We start from the raw sequence: 22,371 nt of genomic DNA on the forward strand, positions 1-22,371 counted from the left end.
TACTGAATCCTCACCCCTGTCAGTTACTGAATCATCTCCCCTGTCAGTTACTGAATCCTCTCCCCTGTCAATTACTGAATCCTTTCCCCTGTCAGTTACCGAATCCTCTCCCCTGTCAGTTACTGAATCCTCTCCCCTGTCAGTTACTGAATCCTCTCTCCTGTCAGTTACTGAATCCTCTGCCCAGTCAGTTACTGAATCCTCTGTCCTGTCAGTTACTGAATCCTCTCTCCTGTCAGTTACTGAATCCTCTCCCCTGTCAGTTACTGAATCCTCACCCCTGTCAGTTACTGAATCATCTCCCCTGTCAGTTACTGAATCCTCTCCCCTGTCAGTTACTGAATCCTCTGCCCAGTCAGTTACTGAATCCTCCCTCCTGTCAGTTACTGAATCCTCTCCCCTGTCAGTTACTGAATCCTCTCTCCTGTCAGTTACTGAATCCTCTCCCCTGTCAGTTACTGAATCCTCTGCCCTGTCAGTTACTGAATCCTCTGCCCAGTCAGTTACTGAATCCTCTCTCCTGTCAGTTACTGCATCCTCTCCCCTGTCAGTTACTGAATCCTCTCCCCTGTCAGTTACCAAATCCTCTCCCCTGTCAGTTACTTAATCCTCTCCCCTGTCAGTTACTGAATCCTCTCCCCTGTCAGTTACTGAATCCTCTCCCCTGTCAGTTACTGAATCCTCTCCCCTGTCAGTTACTGAATCCGCTACACTGTCAGTTACTGCATCCTCTCCCCTGTCAGTTACTGAATCCGCTCCCCTGTCAGTACTGAATCCTCTCCCCTGTCAGTTACTGAATCCTCTCCCCTGTCAGTTACTGAATCCGCTCCCCTGTCAGTACTGAATCCTCTCTCCTGTCGGTTACTGAATCCTCTCCCCTGTCAGTTACTGAATCCTGTCCCCTGTCAGTTACTGAATCCTCTCCCCTGTCAGTTACTGAATCCGCTCCCCTGTCAGTACTGAATTCTCTCTCCTGTCGGTTACTGAATCCTCTCCCCCGTCAGTTACTGAATCCTCTCCCCTGTCAGTTACTGAATCCTCTCCCCTGTCAGTTACTGTATCTTCTCCCCTGTCAGTTACTGAATCCTCTCCCCAGTCAGTTACTGAATCCTCTGTCCTGTCGGTTACTTAATCCTCTGTCCCATCGGTTACTGAATCCTCTCTCCTGTCAGTTACTGAATCCTCTCCCCTGTCAGTTACTGAATCCTCTCCCCTGTCGGTTACTGAATCCTCTCCCCTGTCAGTTACTGAATCCTCTCCCCTGTCAGTTACTGAATCCTCTCTCCTGTCAGTTACTGAATCCTCTCTCCTGTCAGTTACTGAATCCTCTCCCCTATCAGTTACTGAATCCTCCCCCCTGTCAGTTACTGAATCCTCTGCCCTGTCAGATACTGAATCCTCTCCCCTGTCAGTTACTGAATCCTCTGCCCAGTCAGTTACTGAATCCTCTCCCCTGTCAGTTACTGAATCCTCTCCCCCGTCAGTTACTGAATCCTCTCCCCTGTCAGTTACTGAATCCTCTCCCCTGTCAGTTACTGAATCCTCTCCCCTGTCAGTTACTGAATCCTCTGCCCTGTCAGTTACTGAATCCTCTGCCCAGTCAGTTACTGAATCCTCTCCCCTGTCAGTTACTGAATCCTCTCTCCTGTCAGTTACTGTATCCTCTGCCCTATCAGTTACTGAATCCTCTGTCCTGTCAGTTACTGAATCCTCTCTCCTGTCAGTTACTGAATCCTCTGTCCTGTCAGTTACTGAATCCTCTCTCCTGTCAGTTACTGAATCCTCTCCCCTGTCAGTTACCGAATCCTCTCCCCTCTTGAGTTACCGAATCCTCTCCCCTGTCAGTTACTGAATCCTCTCCCCTGTCAGTTACTGAATCCTCTGCCCTGTCAGTTACTGAATCCTCTGCCCTGTCAGTTTCTGAATCCTCTGCCCAGTCAGTTACTGAAACCTCTCCCCCGTCAGTTACTGAATCCTTTCCCTTGTCAGTTACTGAATCCTCTCCCCTGTCAGTTACTGAATCCTCTCCCCTGTCAGTTACTGAATCCTCTCCCATGTCAGTTACTGAATCCTCTGCCCTGTCAGTTACTGAATCCCCTGCCCAGTCAGTTACTGAATCCTCTCCCCTGTCAGTTACTGAATCCTCTCCCCTGTCAGTTACTGAATCCTCTCTCCTGTCAGTTACTGAATCCTCTCCCCTGTCAGTTACTGAATCCTCTCCCCTGTCAGTTACTGAATCCTCTCCCCTGTCAGTTACTGAATCCTCTCCCCTGTCAGTTACTGAATCCGCTCCCCAGTCAGTTACCGAATCCTCTCCCCTGTCAGTTAATGAATCCTCTGCCCTGTCAGTTACTGAATCCTCTGCCCAGTCAGTTTCTGAATCCTCTCCCCTGTCAGTTACTGAATCCTCTCTCCTGTCAGTTACTGAATCCTCTCCCCTGTCAGTTACTGAATCCTCTCCCCTGTCAGTTACTGTATCCTCTCTCCTGTCAGTTACTGAATCCTCTCCCCTGTCAGTTACTGAATCCTCTCTCCTGTCAGTTACTGAATCCTCTCCCCTGTCAGTTACTGAATCCTCTCTCCTGTCAGTTACTGAATCCTCTCCCCTGTCAGTTACTGAATCCTCTTCCCAGTCAGTTACTGAATCCTCTCCCCGTCAGTTACTGAATCCTCTTCCCAGTCAGTTACTGAATCCTCTGTCCTGTCAGTTACTGAATCCTCTTCCCAGTCAGTTACTGAATCCTCTCCCCTGTCAGTTACTGAATCCTCTTCCCAGTCAGTTACTGAATCCTCTACCCTGTCAGTTACTGAATCCTCTTCCCAGTCAGTTACTGAATCCTCTTCCCAGTCAGTTACTGAATCCTCTACCCTGTCAGTTACTGAATCCTCTCCCCAGTCAGTTACTGAATCCTCTACCCTGTCAGTTACTGAATCTTCTTCCCAGTCAGTTACTGAATCCTCTCTCCTGTCAGTTACTGAATCCTCTCCCCTGTCAGTTACTGAATCCTCTCTCCTGTCAGTTACTGAATCCTCTCCCCTGTCAGTTACTGAATCCTCTCTCCTGTCAGTTACTGAATCCTCTCCCCTGTCAGTTACTGAATCCTCTTCCCAGTCAGTTACTGAATCCTCTCCCCTGTCAGTTACTGAATCCTCTTCCCAGTCAGTTACTGAATCCTCTGTCCTGTCAGTTACTGAATCCTCTTCCCAGTCAGTTACTGAATCCTCTCCCCTGTCAGTTACTGAATCCTCTTCCCAGTCAGTTACTGAATCCTCTACCCTGTCAGTTACTGAATCCTCTTCCCAGTCAGTTACTGAATCCTCTTCCCAGTCAGTTACTGAATCCTCTACCCTGTCAGTTACTGAATCCTCTCCCCAGTCAGTTACTGAATCCTCTACCCTGTCAGTTACTGAATCCTCTTCCCAGTCAGTTACTGAATCCTCTTTCCTGTCAGTTACTGAATCCTCTCCCCTGTCAGTTACTGAATCCTCTCCCCAGTCAGTTACTGAATCCTCTACCCTGTCAGTTACTGAATCCTCTCCCCTGTCAGTTACTGAATCCTCTGTCCTGTCAGTTACTGAATCCTCTTCCCAGTCAGTTACTGAATCCTCTCTCCTGTCAGTTACTGAATCCTCTCTGCTGACTTTCACTAACAATCCTTGTACTATCTCCTCCCCCCCCCCCCTGTCCCAGTGGAGCCGGGGTCTCCTCCCCAGCCTGACGTCAGTGTCCCGGTGCAGCCGGGCGGGGTGGTGCAGTGGCGAGACGGAGTGTGAAAGAGAGTGAGAGAGAGAGAGAGAGAGGGCAATGGCCGGCAGTCTGGCCCTGCAGAGCCAGCACTGGTGCCCCAGCCACGTCCAGGTCACCGTGCTGCGGGCCAGGGGCTTGCGGGCCAAGGGCAAGCACAACAGCAGCGACGCCTTCGCCATCATCCAGCTGGGCAAGGAGAGATACTGCACCTCGGTGCTGGAGAAGAGCCGGGAGCCGGAGTGGAAGGAGGAATGCTCCTTCGAGGTGCTGCCCGACTGGCTGTCAGCGCCGCGGGAGGGTGCAGGGCAGGAGGCGGAGAAGGAGCTGCTCATCACCATCATGCACAGGTCCCTGCTGGGGCTGGACAAGTTCCTGGGACAGTTAAACCTGCCCCTGGCTGCAGCGTACCAGCAGAAAGGCAGCAGCAAAGCCGCGTGAGTTCCTCCCCCCCCCGCGCACTGAACAATGTTGCAGCTGCCAAAGTTTGCTAAACTTTCCTGGAGTATGTGTCAGCTCTCCCTCTGAGCAGCCCCCCCGCCCCCCACCCAATGTTTCTCTGCCGCCTTCTCCACCTTTGAGCTGTGCAGCTATTTTTTAAGAATATAAAGTTGGTATTGGGTGCAGCCCCTTCGGGGCTCGAACTCTCTCCCAGTGGATCACTGAGTCTCCGGGCTGACTCAGCACTGTGTCCGCAGGCTGGGACACTTTTTAGGTCTTCAGCCCCTCCCGGCATTGCCACTTTATTTGACTCCCCTGTTGCCAAAACCTTTTTTTTAAGTTAAGAGGGTATGTTTGTAAGGGGGGTGGGGGGGGGGTGATTTGTGCATGTTTTGTGCAGAGCCCCGCGCAGAATCGATGGGCTGAATGGCCTGTGACCATTCTCTGAATTCTCCCCAGGGCCTGGGCAAGAAAAAAACACCCGTTTCCCGTTAAAGGAGCCTTACAGTAGCACCTTTCACATCCCCCATTGGTCCCCAGAGCATCTAATAATAATGTCACGGGTCGGCTTCAATGGAGTTACTGTGAAGAGCCCCTAGTCGCCACATTCCGGCGCCTGTTCGGGGAGGCCGGTACGGGAATTGAACCCGCGCTGCTGGCCTTGTACAAGCCAGCTGTTTAGCCCACTGTGCTAAACCAGCCCCTGACAGTTAATTCGGTCACTGCTGCAACGTGGGGGAGGGGGGGAAATGTGGCAGCGCACAGCAAGATCCCACAACCAGCAATCCGACAGTGACCCAGTTGAGGGATTAAATATCAGCCAGGACGGTGAAACATGGAAAAGGCAGGCAGGGAGGTGGCGGGCCACAATTGGGCCCACCTCATCTTTCAAATAATGCCATTGTTTGTTTTCGCTACCCACCAGGGGTTTGAAATCTTGTCTTGTCAATGCCGTGCTGTTTTACTTAGTCATTCACAGGCGGCCCCCATCTCTAATTGCCCTCAAGAAGGTGCTGCTATCCTCAGTGCCGTCAACCTGGATCTTGTGACCAGTTATCCAGAGGCCCAGGGTATTGTTCAGGGTACCAGGGTTCAAATCCCCACCAGGGCATATGGCGAAAGTTGAATTTGATTAAAATCTGGAATTGAAAGTCTAATGATGACCATGAAACCATTGGCGATTGCTGTTAAAAACCCATCTGGTTCACTAATGCCCTGTAGGGAAGGAAATCTGCCGTCCTTACCCGGTCTGGCCTACACGTGACTCCAGAGCCACAGCCATGTGGTTGACTCCTGAATGCTCTCCGGGATGGGCAATGAGTGCATTGGCCCAGCCAGCGACTCCCACATCCCGTGAAAGGACTAAAGAAAATTCAGGAGGGGGATTTGAACCCGCAACTTTCTCACTGTGAAGCACTGGTGCTACCCACTGAGCCAGAGCTGACACCTTTCCGTACGTACCTTGAGGTTACTGTGACCTGTCAGAGAGGACTTTAAGAGTGCTTAAGGGCGAGTCCCGACCCGATCAAACGCGAGATCAATTGATGTAAGAAATCCAATGAGGAATTCAGGGGCACCCAATTCACCCAGCAAGTGTGGGATTGCGGAGGTAATGAGCACAGGGAGGTGAATATTGTGGATGTCTTGTGAGGGGGAAAGGGATGGAGCGATGAAAGGGTGTGATGGAGGTTGAGAGAGGAGGCCGTGTTTAACCCTGGCAAAGTTTAGTTAACCCAAGTTTCTGTGTAAACCTCGCTAGAAATGTGGGGTGGTTGTGGGTGAAATGGCTGTTCTGTGACATGGTGAGCCCATTCCCCAACAGCTGCATCTACCCTCTTATACACACTCGCTCCCCCCCCCCCCCCCCCCGGGGGAGGGGTTGGACAGAGAGTCTGCAAAGAGGTGCTGGATGAGTCGATGAGTGTTTGGGGGTGGGTGGGTGTTGGATGGGCAAGCTGAGGTCTGAGAGAGGGCTGGATGGGAGTTGGAGAGGTGGCAGATTTTTAAAACTCATTTATGGGCTGTGGGCGTGGCTGGCTAGTGTGGCATTTATTGCCCACCACTAAGTGCTCTTGAGGAGATGGTGGTGAGCTTCTTGAACCGCGGCAGTCCATGTTGTGCAGGTACAACCACTGTGCTGTTAGGGAGGGAGTTCCAGGATGTTGCCCCAGTGACAGTGAAGGAACGGCGATATATTTCCAAGTCAGGGTGGTGAGTGGCTTGGAGGGGAACCTCCAGTTGGTGGGGTTCCCAGGTATCTGCTGCTCTTGTCCTTCTAGATGGTAGTGGTCGTGAGTTTGGAAGGTGCTGTCTGAGGAACCTTGCTGAGTTACTGCAGTGCATCTTGTAGATGGTACACACGGCTGCCACTGTACGTCGGTGGTGGAGGTAGTGAATGTTTGTGGAAGGAGGAGCAATCAAGCGGGGCTGCTTTGTCCTGGGTAGTATCGAGCTTCTTGAGTGTTGTTGGAGCTGCACTCATCCAGGGAAGTGGAGAGTGTTCCATTACACTCCTGACCTGTGCCTTGTCGATGGTACACAGGCTTTGGGGGGGTCAGGAGGTGAGTTACTCGCCGTAGAATTCCTAACCTTTGACCTGCCTTTGTAGCCGTGGCACAGTGTTTAGCGCTGTTGCCTCACAGCGCCAGGGACCCGGGTTCAATTGTGACTTTGGGTGACTGTGTGGAGTTTGCACTTTCTCCCCGTGTCTGCGTGGGTTTCCTCCCAGAGCCCAAACATGTGCAGGTTAGGGGGATTGGCCACGCTAAATTGCTCCTTCGGGTTCACAGGTTAGTTGGGGATCTGAGAATTGGGTGGGGGATTGGGCCTAGGTTTTGTGCTCATTCAGAGGGTTGGTGCAGACTCGTTGGGTCGAATGGCCCCCTTCTGCACTGTAGGGATTCTATGAACATGGCTAGTCCAGTTCAGTTTCTGGTCAGTGGTAACCCCCAGGATTCAGTGATGGGAGTGTCATTGAATGTCAAGGGGGCATGATTAGATCCTCTCGTACAGGAGATGGCCATTGTCAGGCACTGATATGTTTTCCCTCTTGCTGGTTTCTGTTGCAGTGTTTGTCTAGGAGCTATATTCTTTCGGACCCGGCCAGCCTGATGTGTTCGGGTGCTGCTGAGCCCCTCTTGGTGATGGACAGTGAAGTCCTACCCAGCCTACATTCTGCACTCTTGCCACCCTCAGCGCTTCCTCCAAGGTGTTCAACATGGAGGAGAACTGATTCATCAGCTGATGGTGGACGATACTCAGAAGGAGGTTTCCTTGCCCATGTTTGACCTGCAGCCATTATTCTTCACGGGCTCCCAGGTCGATGTTGAGGAATCCCAGGGAAACTCCCTCCCGACTGTGTACCACTGTCCCGCCTCCTCTGCTGGTCAGCCAGCCCTGCCGGTGAGACAGGACATACCCAGGAATGGTGTCTGGGACATTATCTGCTCGGTACGATTGCATGAATGGGCAGCACGGTAGCACAGTGGTTAGCACTGTCACTTCACAGCTCCAGGGTCCCAGGTTCGATTCCCGGCTTGGGTCACTGTCTGTGCGGAGTCTGCACGTTCTCCCCGTGTCTGCGTGGGTTTCCTCCGGGTGCTCCGGTTTCCTCCCACAGTCCAAAGACGTGCAGGTTAGGTGGATTGGCTGTGATAAATTGTCCTTGGTGTGCAAAAAAAGGTTAGGTGGGGTTATGGGGGTCGGGTGGAAGCGTGGACTTGGGTGGGGTGCTCTTTCCAAGGGCCGGTGCAGACTCGATGGGCCGAATGGCCTCCTGCACTGTAAATTCTATGATTCTATGAATATGACTATGTCAGGCTGCTGGTTGACTATCCTGTGAGACAGCTCTCCCAATTTGATGGGGAGATTGGGGTTTGTCAGGTGGATTTGGGTGACACGAATGAAATGGAAATCGCCTATTGTCACAAATAGGCTTCAAACGAAGTTACTGTGAAAAGCCCCTAATCGCCCCTGGGGGTGACGGATTGGGGTCTGGGGGGTGACAGATTGAGGTCTGGGGGATGACGGATTGAGATCTGGGGGATGATGGATTGGGGTCTGGGGGGTGACGGATTGGGGTCTGGGGGGTGACGGATTGGGGTCTGGAGGGTGACGGATTGGGGTCTGGGGGGTGACGGATTGGGGTCTGGGGGTGATGGATTGGGGTCTGGGGGTTGATGGACTGGGTTCTGGGGGGTGACGGATTGGGGTCTGGGGGTGACAGATTGGGGTCTGGGGGGGTGATGGATGGACAGATTGGGGTCTGGGGGGTGACCGATTGGGATCTGGGGGGTGACAGATTGGGGTCTGGGGGGTTGATGGATGGACAGATTGGGGTCTTGGGGTTGACGGATTGGGGTCTTGGGGGTGACGGATTGGGGTCTGCGGGTGACAGATTGGGGTCTGGCGGGTGACGGACTGGGACCTGGGGGGTGATGGACTGGGACCTGGGGGGTGATGGACTGGGACCTGGGGGGTGATGGACTGGGACCTGGGGGGTGATGGACTGGGACCTGGGGGGTGATGGACTGGGACCTGGGGGGTGATGGACTGGGACCTGGGGGGTGATGGACTGGGACCTGGGGGGTGATGGACTGGGACCTGGGGGGTGATGGACTGGGACCTGGGGGGTGATGGACTGGGACCTGGGGGGTGATGGACTGGGACCTGGGGGGTGATGGACTGGGTTGTGGGGGGTGACGGACTGGGTTGTGGGGGGTGATGGACTGGGATCTGGGGGGTGATTGACTGGGATCTGGGGGGTGATGGACTGGGACCTGGGGGGTGATGGACTGAGACCTGGGGGGTGACGGACTGGGACCTGGGGGGTGACGGACTGGGACCTGGGGGGTGACGGACTGGGACCTGGGGGGTGACGGACTGGGACCTGGGGGGTGACGGACTGGGACCTGGGGGGTGACGGACTGGGACCTGGGGGGTGACGGACTGGGATCTGGGGGGTGACGGACTGGGATCTGGGGGGTGACGGACTGGGATCTGGGGGGTGACGGACTGGGATCTGGGGGGTGACGGACTGGGATCTGGGGGGTGACCGATTGGGGTGTGGAGGGATTGCGAATGGGGAAGTTGGGGTTGTGTGGGGGGAGGGTGTGCTGGGTGGGTGTTTGGATGGAGAGGGTCTTGGATAGTTCTGGGGGCTGGGATGTGTTGGATGGGCAGTCTTGGTTCCATTTTGCTCTGCTTTTTCCTGAAACTGCTCACCACGGCCCAAAATCACTGCAGCTTTCAGCTTCCTCTGGCCGTGAGCTGTGACAGTGAGTTCTGCTTTATCACAGAATTTTACAGTGCAGAAGGAGGCCATTCAGCCCATCGAGTCTGCACCGGCTCTTGGAAAGAGCACCCTACCCAAGGTCAACACCGCCACCCTATCCCCATAACCCAGTAACCCCACCCAACACTAAGGGCAATTTTGGACACTAAGGGCAAATTATCATGGCCAATCCACCTAGCCTGCACATCTTTGGACTGTGGGAGGAAACCGGAGCACCCGGAAGAAACCCACGCAGACACGGGGAGGATGTGCAGACTCCGCACAGACAGTGACCCAAGCCAGAATCGAACCTGGGACCCTGGAGCTGTGAAGCAATTGTGCTATCCACAAGGCTACCGTGCTGCCTTTAGTAACTGATGTGGAGCTGGGGAGACTGGCCGACTGACCGTCAGAGGCTCCACTTGACAACCCGTTGACCTAACCAGCATCGTTCGCTGGATAACGGTCAGGAGGTGGACCTCGTTACCCTTGCTCTCTCTGACCAGAGAACTCTCAATCATCGTGCAGCATTGCTCTGGGTGGCCAGACTGAGACCAGCTCACTGCTCACAGACGGTGCCGGGCTCTGGGCTGTGTGGCTCGGTTCCACCTGCGGAGCGATTGCAGTTGGACACTCTGCCGTTCACATCTCTGACTGGAGACGGCAGGGCTGCAATGCTGGAGCAGTCCAAGGAAAGGGTTCTCGCCTCGTCCCACCCATCCAGACTCATTTATTTTCTCCTTCCAAAGCTCCTTCAAACCGAGTTCGCAACTGAGTCTAAAATTGAAGATGGTCTTCGGTGCTGACTGGAATGTCTGAGTGAGTTTGTGGGTGTTGCAATCTCCGGGCAGTGTGCCCTACGTAGGAAATATTGCACACAGGCACTTTTGTAATCGTAATATTGTGTTTTAAAAATAGGCTGTGTGTGGTTGATACCGTTTTTAAAAAAAAATAAACTATGGGTGTGCATGGGATGTGCCTGCAACCAGTCAGTCTGATAGGAATTCCTCAGTAACCTCAGACTCCCAATGCCTCCCACCTGTGACACCACTCCCTTTTTTATTGATGTTCTTCGGTTCTCCCTGTGCACAGTCCTCTCTTTCTACACTCTCTTACACTCTCTCCCTGCTTCCTCAATTCAAGACCCATCGTAATCTCCCCTCCTGTGTCCCAGGACTCAAACTCCACCTCCTCCCTTCCTGTTAGTCTGCCTCCTTGATTACAAAAGTAGGAGGTTATCTTTCAGTTGTACGGGACATTTGTAAGGACAGATCTGTGGAATATTGTGTAAGGTATTGATCTCCTAATTTAAGGAGAGATATAAATGCATTAGAAGCAAAACAAAGAACAAAGAAATGTACAGCACAGGAACAGGCCCTTCGGCCCTCCAAGCCCGTGCCAACCATGCTGCCCGACTAAACTACCATCTTCTACACTTCCTGGGTCCGTATCCCTCTATTCCCATCCTATTCATGTATTTGTCAAGATGCCCCTTAAATGTCACTATCGTCCCTGCTTCCACCACCTCCTCCGGTAGTGAGTTCCAGGCACCCACTACCCTCTGTGTAAAAAAAACTTGCCTCGTACATCTCCTCTAAACCTTGCCCCTCTCACCTTAAACCTATGCCCCCTAGTAATTGACCCCTCTACCCTGGGGAAAAGCCTCTGACTACCCACTCTGTCTATGCCCCTCATAATTTTGTAGACCTCTATCAGGTCGCCCTTCAACCTCCGTCGTTCCAGTGAGAACAAACCGAGTTTATTCAACCGCTCCTCGTAGGTAATGCCCTCCATACCAGGCAACATTCTGGTAAATCTCTTCTGCACCCTCTCTAAAGCCTCCACATCCTTCTGGTAGTGTGGCGACCAGAATTGAACACTATACCCCAAATGTGGCCTAACTAAGGTTCTATACAGCTGCAACATGACTTGCCAATTCTTATACTCAATGCCCCGGCCAATGAAGGCAAGCATGCCGTATGCCTTCTTGACTACATTTTCCACCTGTGTTGCCCCTTTCAGTGACCTGTGGACCTGTACTCCTAGATCTCTCTGACTGTCAATACTCTTGAGGGTTCTACCATTCACTGTATATTCCCTACCTGCATTAGACCTTCCAAAATGCATTACCTCACATTTGCCGGATTAAACTCCATCTGCCATCTCTCCGCCCAAAGTCTCCAAACAATCTAAATCCTGCTGTATCCTCTGACAGTCCTCATCGCTATCCGCAATTCCACCAACCTTTGTGTCGTCTGCAAACTTACTAATCAGACCAGTTACATTTTCCTCCAAGCAGTTCAGAGAAGGTTGGAATGGGTGGGTTGCCTTTCGAGGAAAGGTTGGAGAGATTAGATTTGCAGCCACTGGAGTTTAGAAGAGTATAAAGTGACTTTATTGAAACCTTGAAGACTTTGAGGGTTATTGACAGGGTGGGTGTGGCGAGGATGTTTCCTCTTGTGGGAAAATCTAGAATGAGGGGCCACTGTTTAAAAATAATTTATGATAGAGATCAGGAGGAACATTTCTCTGAGGGTTGAATGTCGCTGGAACGCTCTTCCTCCGGTAGCATAGTGGTTAGCACTGTTGCTTCACAGCTCCAGTGTCCCAGGTTCGATCCCCGGCTTGGGTCACTGTCTGTGCGGAGTCTGCACGTTCTCCCCGTGTCTGCGTGGGTTTCCTCCGGGCGCTCCGGTTTCCTCCCACAAGTCCCGAAAGACGTGCTGTTAGGTGAATTGGACATTCTGAATTCTCCCTCTGCGTCGAACAGGCGCCGGGTTATGGCGACTAGGGGTTTTCCATAGTAACTTCATTGAAGTGTTCATGTAAGCCTACTTGTGACAATGAAGATTATTGAAAGGCAGTGGGAGCAGAGTCTTTGAATCTTTTTAAGGCAGAGTGAGATAGATTCTTGATTAACAAGGGGTGAAAGGTTATTGGGGGTCGGAGTGTGGGGTCGAGGTCACAATCAGATCAGCCGTGATCGTATTGGATGGCAGAGGAGACTCGAGGGGCCGAGTGGCCTCCCCCCGCTCCTAATCCATGTGTCGATACTAACTCAGCAGTTCAAGAGTTAATCACTGTGTAACTGGACAGAGTCGCTCATTTCACTGGTGTATTAATTGAAATTGCTTTGGGTATCTATGTAGGTGTCTCGCCTCTTGACGAATTCTCCAAAAGCCTTATTTGTTGTTTTCTGTTCAAGGAAGTCAGGAATGAGAATAAAAGTTGCGAAGCGACAGCCTTAAAGATAGACTAACGGTCTGGGTGTGTCCTTCAACAGCAACAAAGGTCCACACTAAACACACTAGTCAGTCACTTCTCTCTCCAGATGCTGACATTTATGTGCAGTGCAGTATGGGAGTGGGCACGGGAGCAATAGGTCAGAAGGTGAGAGCATTGAGGGAGAACTAGGGAATAGGGACAGTGTGGCTCTGAGGCAGAGCAGACGGGGAGAAGTTGCTGAACACAGCGGGTCTGGTGGCCTGAAGTGCATATGTTTTAATGCAAGGAGCATTACGGGTAAGGCAGATGAACTTAGAGCTTGGATTAGTACTTGGAACTATGATGTTGTTGCCATTACAGAGACCTGGTTGAGGGAAGGGCAGGATTGGCAGCTAAACATTCCAGGATTTAGATGTTTCAGGCGGGATAGAGGGGGATGTAAAAGGGGAGGCGGAGTTGCGCTACTTGTTCGGGAGAATATCACAGCTATACTGCGAGAGGACACCTCAGAGGGCAGTGAGGCTATATGGGTAGAGATCAGGAATAAGAAGGGTGCAGTCGCAATGTTGGGGGTATACTACAGGCCTCCCAACAGCCAGCGGGAGATAGAGGAGCAGATAGGTAGACAGATTTTGGAAAAGAGTAAAAACAACAGGGTTGTGGTGATGGGAGACTTCAACTTCCCCAATATTGACTGGGACTCACTTAGTGCCAGGGGCTTAGACGGGGCGGAGTTTGTAAGGAGCATCCAGGAGGGCTTCTTAAAACAATATGTAAACAGTCCAACTAGGGAAGGGGCGGTACTGGACCTGGTATTGGGGAATGAGCCGGGCCAGGTGGTAGATGTTTCAGTAGGGGAGCATTTCGGTAACAGTGACCACAATTCAGTAAGTTTTAAAGTACTGGTGGACAAGGATAAGAGTGGTCCGAGGATGAATGTGCTAAATTGGGGGAAGGCTAATTATAACAATATTAGGCGGGAACTGAAGAACATAGATTGGGGGCGGATGTTTGAGGGCAAATCAACATCTGACATGTGGGAGGCTTTCAAGTGTCAGTTGAAAGGAATACAGGACAGGCATGTTCCTGTGAGGAAGGAAGATAAATACGGCAATTTTCGGGAACCTTGGATGACGAGTGATATTGTAGGCCTCGTCATAAAGAAAAAGGAGGCATTTGTCAGGGCTAAAAGGCTGGGAACAGACAAAGCCTGTGTGGCATATAAGGAAAGTAGGAAGGAACTTAAGCAAGGAGTCAGGAGGGCTAGAAGGGTTCATGAAAAGTCATTGGCAAATAGGGTTAAGGAAAATCCCAAGGCTTTTTACACGTACATAAAAAGCAAGAGGGTAGCCAGGGAAAGGGTTGGCCCACTGAAGGATAGGCAAGGGAATCTATGTGTGGAGCCAGATGAAATGGGCGAGGTACTAAATGAATACTTTGCATCAGTATTCACCAAAGAGAAGGAATTGGTAGATGTTGAGTCTGGAGAAGGGGGTGTAGATAGCCTGGGTCACATTGTGATCCAAAAAGACGAGGTGTTGGGTGTCTTAAAAAATATTAAGGTAGATAAGTCCCCAGGGCCTGATGGGATCTACCCCAGAATACTGAAGGAGGCTGGAGAGGAAATTGCTGAGGCCTTGACACAAATATTTGGATCCTCGCTGTCTTCAGGGGATGTCCCGGAGGACTGGAGAATAGCCAATGTTGTTCCTCTGTTTAAGAAGGGTAGCAAGGATAATCCCGGGAACTACAGGCCAGTGAGCCTTACTTCAGTGGTAGGGAAATTACTGGATTGAATTCTTCGAGACAGGATCTACTCCCATTTGGAAGCAAATGGACGTATTAGTGAGAGGCAGCACGGTTTTGTGAAGGGGAGGTCATGTCTCACTAACTTGATAGAGTTTTTCGAGGAGGTCACTAAGATGATTGATGCAGGTAGGGCAGTAGATGTTGTCTATATGGACTTCAGTAAGGCCTTTGACAAGGTCCCTCATGGTAGACTAGTACAAAAGGTGAAGTCACACGGGATCAGGGGTGAACTGGCAAGGTGGATACAGAACTGGCTAGGCCATAGAAGGCAGAGGGTAGCAATGGAGGGATGCTTTTCTAATTGGAGGGCTGTGACCAGTGGTGTTCCACAGGGATCAGTGCTGGGACCTTTGCTCTTTGTAGTATATATAAATGATTTGGAGGAAAATGTAACTGGTCTGATTAGTAAGTTTGCAGACGACACAAAGGTTGGTGGAATTGCGGATAGCGATGAGGACTGTCTGAGGATACAGCAGGATTTAGATTGTCTGGAGACTTGGACGGAGAGATGGCAGATGGAGTTTAATCTGGACAAATGTGAGGTAATGCATTTTGGAAGGGCTAATGCAGGTAGGGAATATACAGTGAATGGTAGAACCCTCAAGAGTATTGAAAGTCAAAGAGATCTAGGAGTACAGGTCCACAGGTCATTGAAAGAGGCAACACAGGTGGAGAAGGTAGTCAAGAAGGCATACGGCATGCTTGCCTTCATTGGCCGGGGCATTGAGTATAAGAATTGGCAAGTCATGTTGCAGCTGTATAGAACCTTAGTTAGGCCACACTTGGAGTAGAGTGTTCAATTCTGGTCGCCACACTACCAGAAGGATGTGGAGGCTTTAGAGAGGGTGCAGAAGAGATTTACCAGAATGTTGCCTGGTATGGAGGGCATTAGCTATGAGGAGAGGTTGAATAAACTCGGTTTGTTCTCACTGGAACGAAGGAGGTTGAGGGGCGATCTGATAGAGGTATACAAAATTATGAGGGGCATAGACAGAGTGGATAGTCAGAGGCTTTTCCCCAGGGTAGAGGGGTCAATTACTCGGGGGCATAGGTTTAAGGTGAGAGGGGCAAGGTTTAGAGTAGATGTACGAGGCAAGTTTTTTACACAGAGGGTAGTGGGTGCCTGGAACTCACTACCGGAGGAGGTAGTGGAAGCAGGGACGATAGGGACATTTAAGGGGCATCTTGACAAATATATGAATAGGATGGGAATAGAAGGATACGGACCCAGGAAGCGTAGAAGATTGTAGTTTAGTCGGGCAGTATGGTCGGCGCGGGCTTGGAGGGCCGAAGGGCCTGTTCCTGTGCTGTACATTTCTTTGTTCTTTGTTCTTTGTCTTTGTTGGGCCAGCAGTGCCTGCCTGTAGCATTCCCTTAATAACCCTTAAAGGGGGCTGATATGATAGTGTCCTGCTTTGGAGTTCACAACTTTGAACATATTCTGGAAAGCTTCAGAACATTTTCTCCAACCGTCCTGCCTGATCCGATATTTAAATACAAAATCAAAAGAATTCAAAGAATTTTTTAAAAATCCAATTAGATTTTTCTGTTGGGAGCTGCTCACCTCTGCATCCTGGCCATTACACAGAGTTTGTTACACTAAGATCCAATGTGTGTTCTGAGATCGCTAGCCGGGGCAGTTACTTGGCTGAATTCTGTCTAAATCATCGAGTCCCTACAGTGCAGGAGACGGCCATATGGCCCATTGAGTCTGCACCGACCCTCCAAAGGAGCACCCGAACAAGGCCCACTCCCCGCCCATCCGGTAACCCCACCTAACTGTTTTGGACACCAAGGGCAATTTAGCACGGCCAATCCACCTAACCTGCCCGTCTTTGGACTGTGGGAGGAAACCGGAGCACCCGGAGGAAACCCACGCGCACACGGGGAGAAAGTGCAAACTCTACGCAGGCAGTCACCCGAGGCCGGAATTGAACCCGGGTCCTTGACGATGTGAGTCAGCAGCGCTAACCACCGTTCCGCCCAATTCCTGGCTGACTCAGCGCATGGAGACTGAACCTACGTCACTGAAAGTATCGATTTCAAATTCTCGTTTGAGGATCCCTCCATGTCCTTGCCCCTCCCTATCTTTCTAATCTTCTCTTGCACTTCAACTCTCCAAAGATATCTGTGCTCCGCAAATTCTGGCCTATTGAGCGTTGGCCTAAAACTCCTGTAATTCACAAAGGGTGGGGCAATGTAGGTCGAACAAGTCTGTTTCTGTTAGTTGAGGGACCAAGAACGAGGGGATGAGGCTCCAAAGGTAGATGATTAAATGCAAGACATTTAAAACAGAAGAAAACCCCTCCAAACAGAGAATTGTTCGATTATGCTATACACTGCTCGTGTTGTGATTGTGGCAGACGCTTTATTGGCCGGGAATTTCCCTCCCCCCCCCCCCCCCCCCCCCCCCCCCCCCTGCCCCAGGAAGATTTTCTTGCAACGGAGGGCGCTCCTCATTGGTCCCTGGTGGATCCTCCAGTCCTGCATTTGCGTTGCCAGCCCCGCCACTGGGGGAAACCGCCACTCAGGGTCACGTCCAGGGGGACTGGAGTATCCCTCCCTGTATGTCAACATTTCAGATTAGATTGGAGAATTGAACAAAGGGAAATGTAGCTGAAGTGGGGGGTTGTGAAGAGCCAGGTTCTGTAAATGTGATTGTGACGATAATCTTGTGTGTTCAGTAAATACCTAAAGGAGCTGGTTGGTCCGTTTCCACGCTGTAACTTGTGTGGAACAATTTCTTTTGCTAACTTTATACTGAAGACGGAATTATCAAACCGTATCTCGAACAGCATCGCTGGCCGTCCCACAGGGCTGCAGCCCATTGCTGCTTGGATGCTGACATAACAGGGACTTGCACGTATTTGGCATGTTTGATGTAGTAAAATATGTCCAGTTGTTCGACAGGAAAATCATCAGGCAACATTTGACAGGCAGCACAGTGGTTAGCACCGCTGCCTCACGGCCCTGAGGACCCGGGTTCGATCCTGGCCCCGGGTCACTGTCCGTGTGGAGTTTGTACATTCTCCCCGTGTCTGCGTGGGTCTCACCCCCACAATCCAAAAATGTGCAGGGTAGGTGGATTGGCCGCGCTAAATTGCCCCTTAATTGGAAAAAAAATAATTGGCCTCTCTAAATTAAAAAAAAAAAAGGCAATATTTGACATCAAATGGCAAAAGGAGATATTAGGACAGGTGACCATAGCTTGGTCAGCTTGGTATGTTTTCAGGGCTGTCAAAGGAAGAGAGAATGTTAGAGAGGCGGGGAGGCAATTCCGGAGATCCCTCCCCACCCAGGTGGGCAGCACCGTAGCACAGTGCCTAGCACAGTTGCTTCACAGCTCCAGGGTCCCAGGTTCGAGTCTGCACGTTCTCCCTGTGTCTGCGTGGGTTTCCTCCGGGTGCTCCGGTTTCCTTCCACAGTCCAAAGATGTGCAGGTTAGGTGGATTGGCCGTGATAAATTGCCCTTAGTGTCCAACAAGGTTAAGTGGGGTACGGAATAGGGTGGAGGTGTGGGCTTGGGTCGGGTGCTCTTTCCAAGGGCCGGTGCAGACCTGATGGGCTGAATGGCCTCCTTCAGCACTGTGAATTCTATGAATCTATGATCATTGCCTTTGTAAGTGAAGGCACAGCCATTGGGAGCAGGGCGAGGAAACTTGAGATGTATAAGAGGCCAGAGTTGGAGGGGTGCAGAGATCTGGGAGGGATGTCGGGCTAAAGGAGCTTGCAAGGATATGGAGGGGTGGAGAGATTGGAACACCAGGGATGAGAATTTTAAAATATGCTTGGTGCGGGATAGTGCTGCGCCCTGTCAATATTCCTTTGCCTTTCCTTGGTCACCAAGAGGAGCAGACAGCTGCCTGAAACATTAGCTCTGGCACCAGCTGTTATTCCAGGCCTTGGGCCTCAGTATTCCGCAGGTTCTTTCACATGGTAGATTCAGCAAGGTGATGCTCCGTGAACAGAGTCTTTCTCGACAGGAGTAGAGCAGAAATCGGACGGGGTGGGGGGGACAGGGGGGGACGGGGTGGGGGGACGGGACGGGGGGGACTGTGGAACCAGCGTGCGCTGTGGCGTTCAGGAGGGGAGCAGTAGGTGGAGGAAATAGTAACCACGTGCAGCAGCACTAGCTGTGACGTGACGGTTGTTGAAAGGCTATTTCGGGCCGTTGTTTCGCTAGGCTGTTAAGTGAAATGCTTTCCGCCTCTCACGACTGGTGCTCTTAATGGCCTGATTCATCGCTCACGTCTAGGCTCCGTCCCAGTGGGCACTTGGGGGTGGAACAGGTTGCCGACACGGCGAGTTTGTGCTGAGTGCTCTCTTTGAGCTGGATTCTGTCCAGCCTCTAGATGTTCGGGATGTTTAGCCCACCTGGGTCTTGTTTTCCTGAACTGCATGAGTGGGCCTTGCAGAGGCTGATTTGTTTGGGATTTTCAGGATGTTTAAAGTGGGAATGCTGCACGAATGATGATTTATCCAGTCTGTCCTCTACCGAGTTTCTCCTACCTTCTGGGCGGCGCGGTAGCACAGCGGTTAGCACTGTTGCCTCACAGCTCCAGGGTCCCGGGTTCGATTCCCGACTTGGGCCACTGTCTGTGCGGAGGCTGCACCTTCTCCCCGTGTCTGCGTGGGTTTCCTCCGGTTTCCTCCCACAAGTCCCGAAAGACGTGCTTGTTTGATAATTTGGACATTCTGAATTCTCCCTCTGTGTACACCGGAGTGTGGCGATTAGGGGCTTTTCACAGTAACTTCATTGCAGTGTTCATGTAAGCCTACTTGTGACAATAAGGGTCTTATTATCAAGTGTTTGCTTTTCAAGTATTGATCCAATTTCCTTTTGAAAGTCACTCCTTGATTGTGTTTCCACAGTCCTTTTAGGTAGCGCGTTCCACATCACTGCAACCGCTGTGAGTAAAATGAGTTCGACCCATTCCTGTTTCTTTTGCTAATTGCCTGCGACCTCTGGATACAAATCAGCCTGATCAGTTTCTCCTTCTTTATCAAAGTCCTTCATGATTTGAAAACCTCTCATCAGATTGATTGATTGATTGATATTTATTGTCACATGTATCGAATTACGGTGAAAAGTATTTTCCTGCGGCCAAGGGATCGTACACAGTCCGTACATAGTAGGCAAAAGAATAATCGACAGAGAACATTGACAAATGGTGCATTAACAAATAGTGATTGGTTGCAGTGCGAAGCAAGGGCCAAACAAGAGCAGCATAGGGTGTCGTGAATAGTGTTCTTACAGGGAACAGATCAGTCTGAGGGAGAGTCGTTGAGGAGTCTAATAGCTGTGGGGAAGAAGCTGTTCCCATGTCGGGATGTGTGGGTCTTCTGTTAATCTCCTTTTAACTGCCTCCGCACTAAGGAGAATAACTCAACAGCTCTGGTCAATCTCCTGTGCAAGGCCCTGACAGCCTTCCTGAATTGTGCTGTCTAGAAAGGTACACCATAGTTTAGTTGAGGCCTAACCAGTAATTTATAGAGCCTTGCTTTTGCACTCTTTTCCTCCATACAGCCCAGGGTTATACGGATGTTTCAACAGCCTTCTCACCTTCTCCTGCAACCTTCAAAAGGTTTTGTGCATACACACTCGGGGGATTCCAAACACCTTTCTATTCACTCCCACTTTGTAAAATCCCAATGGATCAAACCCCTCCCCATTCATTCCTACTGTGTAAAGTCCCAATGGATCAAACCCCTCCCCATTCATTCCTACTGTGTAAAGTCCCAATGGATCAAACCCCTCCCCATTCATTCCTACTGTGTAAAATCCCAATGGATCAAACCCCTCCCCATTCATTCCTACTGTGTAAAATCCCAATGGATCAAACCCCTCCCCATTCATTCCTTGTGTAAAATCCCAATGGATCAAACCCCTCCCCATTCATTCCTACTGTGTAAAATCCCAATGGATCAAACCCCTCCCCATTCATTCCTTGTGTAAAATCCCAATGGATCAAACCCCTCCCCATTCATTCCTATTGTATAAAATCCCAATGGATCAAACCCCTCCCCATTCATTCCCTGTGTAAAATCCCAATGTATCAAACAACTTTCCATTCATTCCTTGTGTAAAATCCCAATGTATCAAACCCCTCCCCATTCATTCCTACTGTGTAAAATCCCAATGGATCAAACAACTTTCCATTCATTCCTTGTGTAAAATCCCAATGTATCAAACAACTTTCCATTCTGAACCATTGCAGAACTCCAAGCACAAAATATTGCAGCGTCTTCTCCCTAACTCAGCACCTCAATATTCTGGATTGTCTCGCAGCCTCTGGTGAAATTGCCGACTCTGTAATGATAATTGATGAACTGTGCTACAAACATTACGGATTGGCTTTTTAACCCAGCCTGTCGAACTCCTAATGCAAGCACAACATATTTCTGGCCAGCAAGTGATTTATCCTGGTGAAACAGCCCTTCGTTTTGTGCTGTGTCATTGCTTCACAGTTACAATCACTGGGGCTTCTGCTGCATGCTCGACTTTACAAAGGTAACCTTAAAATCTTGCAGATAGTTGGCGGGGTGGCGGGGGTGCGAGTTGGTTGCGCTGTCTTTGAGAGTAGTAGGTCCAATATTTGAAGAAACCTTATATAGCACCTTCATGGAGAAGTGATTAGGAAATCAATGGTTTTCTAAAATTAAATATTGACTAAACATCGGATTATTCTCCTTGGAGGCAAACACCCCCAAGGACTTCAGCAAGGACAAGTGGTAGACACAAATAGGAATGTGACAGAATTAAATCATCCACCAGCATCAACATTCACTCCCTTTACAGTAGCAGCCGTGTGCATCATCTACAAGATGCACTGCATCAACTCCAGGGTCCTCCAACAGCACCTTCCAAACCATGAGCTCCACCACCAGAAGGACAAGTGCAGCAGATACATGGGGACCCCATCACCTGGAGGTTCCCCTCCAAGCCAGTCACCATCCTGACTTGGAAATGTATCACTGTTCCTTCCCTGTCAATGGGTCAACAACACTATCCAGTGACACTTACTCAGCAATAACCTGTTCACAGATGCTCAATTTGGGTTCCGCCAGCTCCTGACCTCAATTACAGCCTTGGTTCGAACATGGACAAAAGAGCTGAGTGCCCGAGGTGAGGTGGGAGTGACTGCCCTTTACATCAAGGTAACATTTGACCGAGTATGGCATCAAGGAGCCCTCGCTAAACTGGAGTCAATGGGAATCAGGGGGGGAAACTCTCCGCTGGTTGGAGTCATACCCGGCACAAAGGGAGATGGTTGTGACGGTTGGAGGTGAATCATCTCAGCTCCAGGACATCACTGCAGGAGTTCCTCAGGGTAGTGTCCTAGGACCATCTTCAGCTGCTTCATCAATGACCTTTGTTCCATCATAAGGTCAAAGTAGGGATGTTTGGCCATGACTGCACAATGTGTTCAGCACCATTCGCGACTCCTCAGATAATGAAGCAGTCCCTGTCCAAATGCAGCAAGACCTGGGCAATATCCAGGCTCGGGCTGACAAGTGATAAGTTACATTTCTGCCACACAAGTGCCAGGCAATGCCTGTCTCCGACAAGAGAGGATCCAAGCTTTGCCCCTTGACATTCAATGGCATTACCATCGATGAATCCCCCACAATCAACATCCTGGGGGTTACCATTGATCAGAAACTGAACTGGACTAGCCATATTAATACTGTGGCTACCAGGGCAGGTCAAAGGCTAGGAATCCTGGGGTGGCGAGTAACTTAGCGGCTGGTTTAGAACAGTGGGCTAAACAGTTGGCTTGTAATGCCAGCAGTGCGGGTTCAATTCCCGTACCGGCTTCCCCGAACAGGTGCCGGAATGTGGCGACTAGGGGCTTTTCACAGTAACTTCATTTGAAGC

At 50.7% G+C, this 22,371-nt stretch overlaps 1 protein-coding gene across 1 annotated transcript in view; it reads left to right on the plus strand.

Moving 5' to 3' along the window:
* Positions 1–3,732: 3,732 nt before the first annotated feature.
* The window catches only part of LOC140409330 (uncharacterized), a 235,308-nt gene continuing 216,669 nt past the window's right edge, over positions 3,733–22,371 (plus strand). Inside the window, exon 1 of the mRNA XM_072497744.1 lies at positions 3,733–4,182. Within this exon, the coding sequence (XP_072353845.1) occupies positions 3,806–4,182 (377 nt within the window). The 5' untranslated portion in view covers positions 3,733–3,805. The remainder of the gene's footprint in view (positions 4,183–22,371) is intronic.

This window comes from Scyliorhinus torazame, chromosome 3, assembly GCF_047496885.1.
Source record: "Scyliorhinus torazame isolate Kashiwa2021f chromosome 3, sScyTor2.1, whole genome shotgun sequence".
Taxonomy (NCBI): domain Eukaryota; kingdom Metazoa; phylum Chordata; class Chondrichthyes; order Carcharhiniformes; family Scyliorhinidae; genus Scyliorhinus; species Scyliorhinus torazame.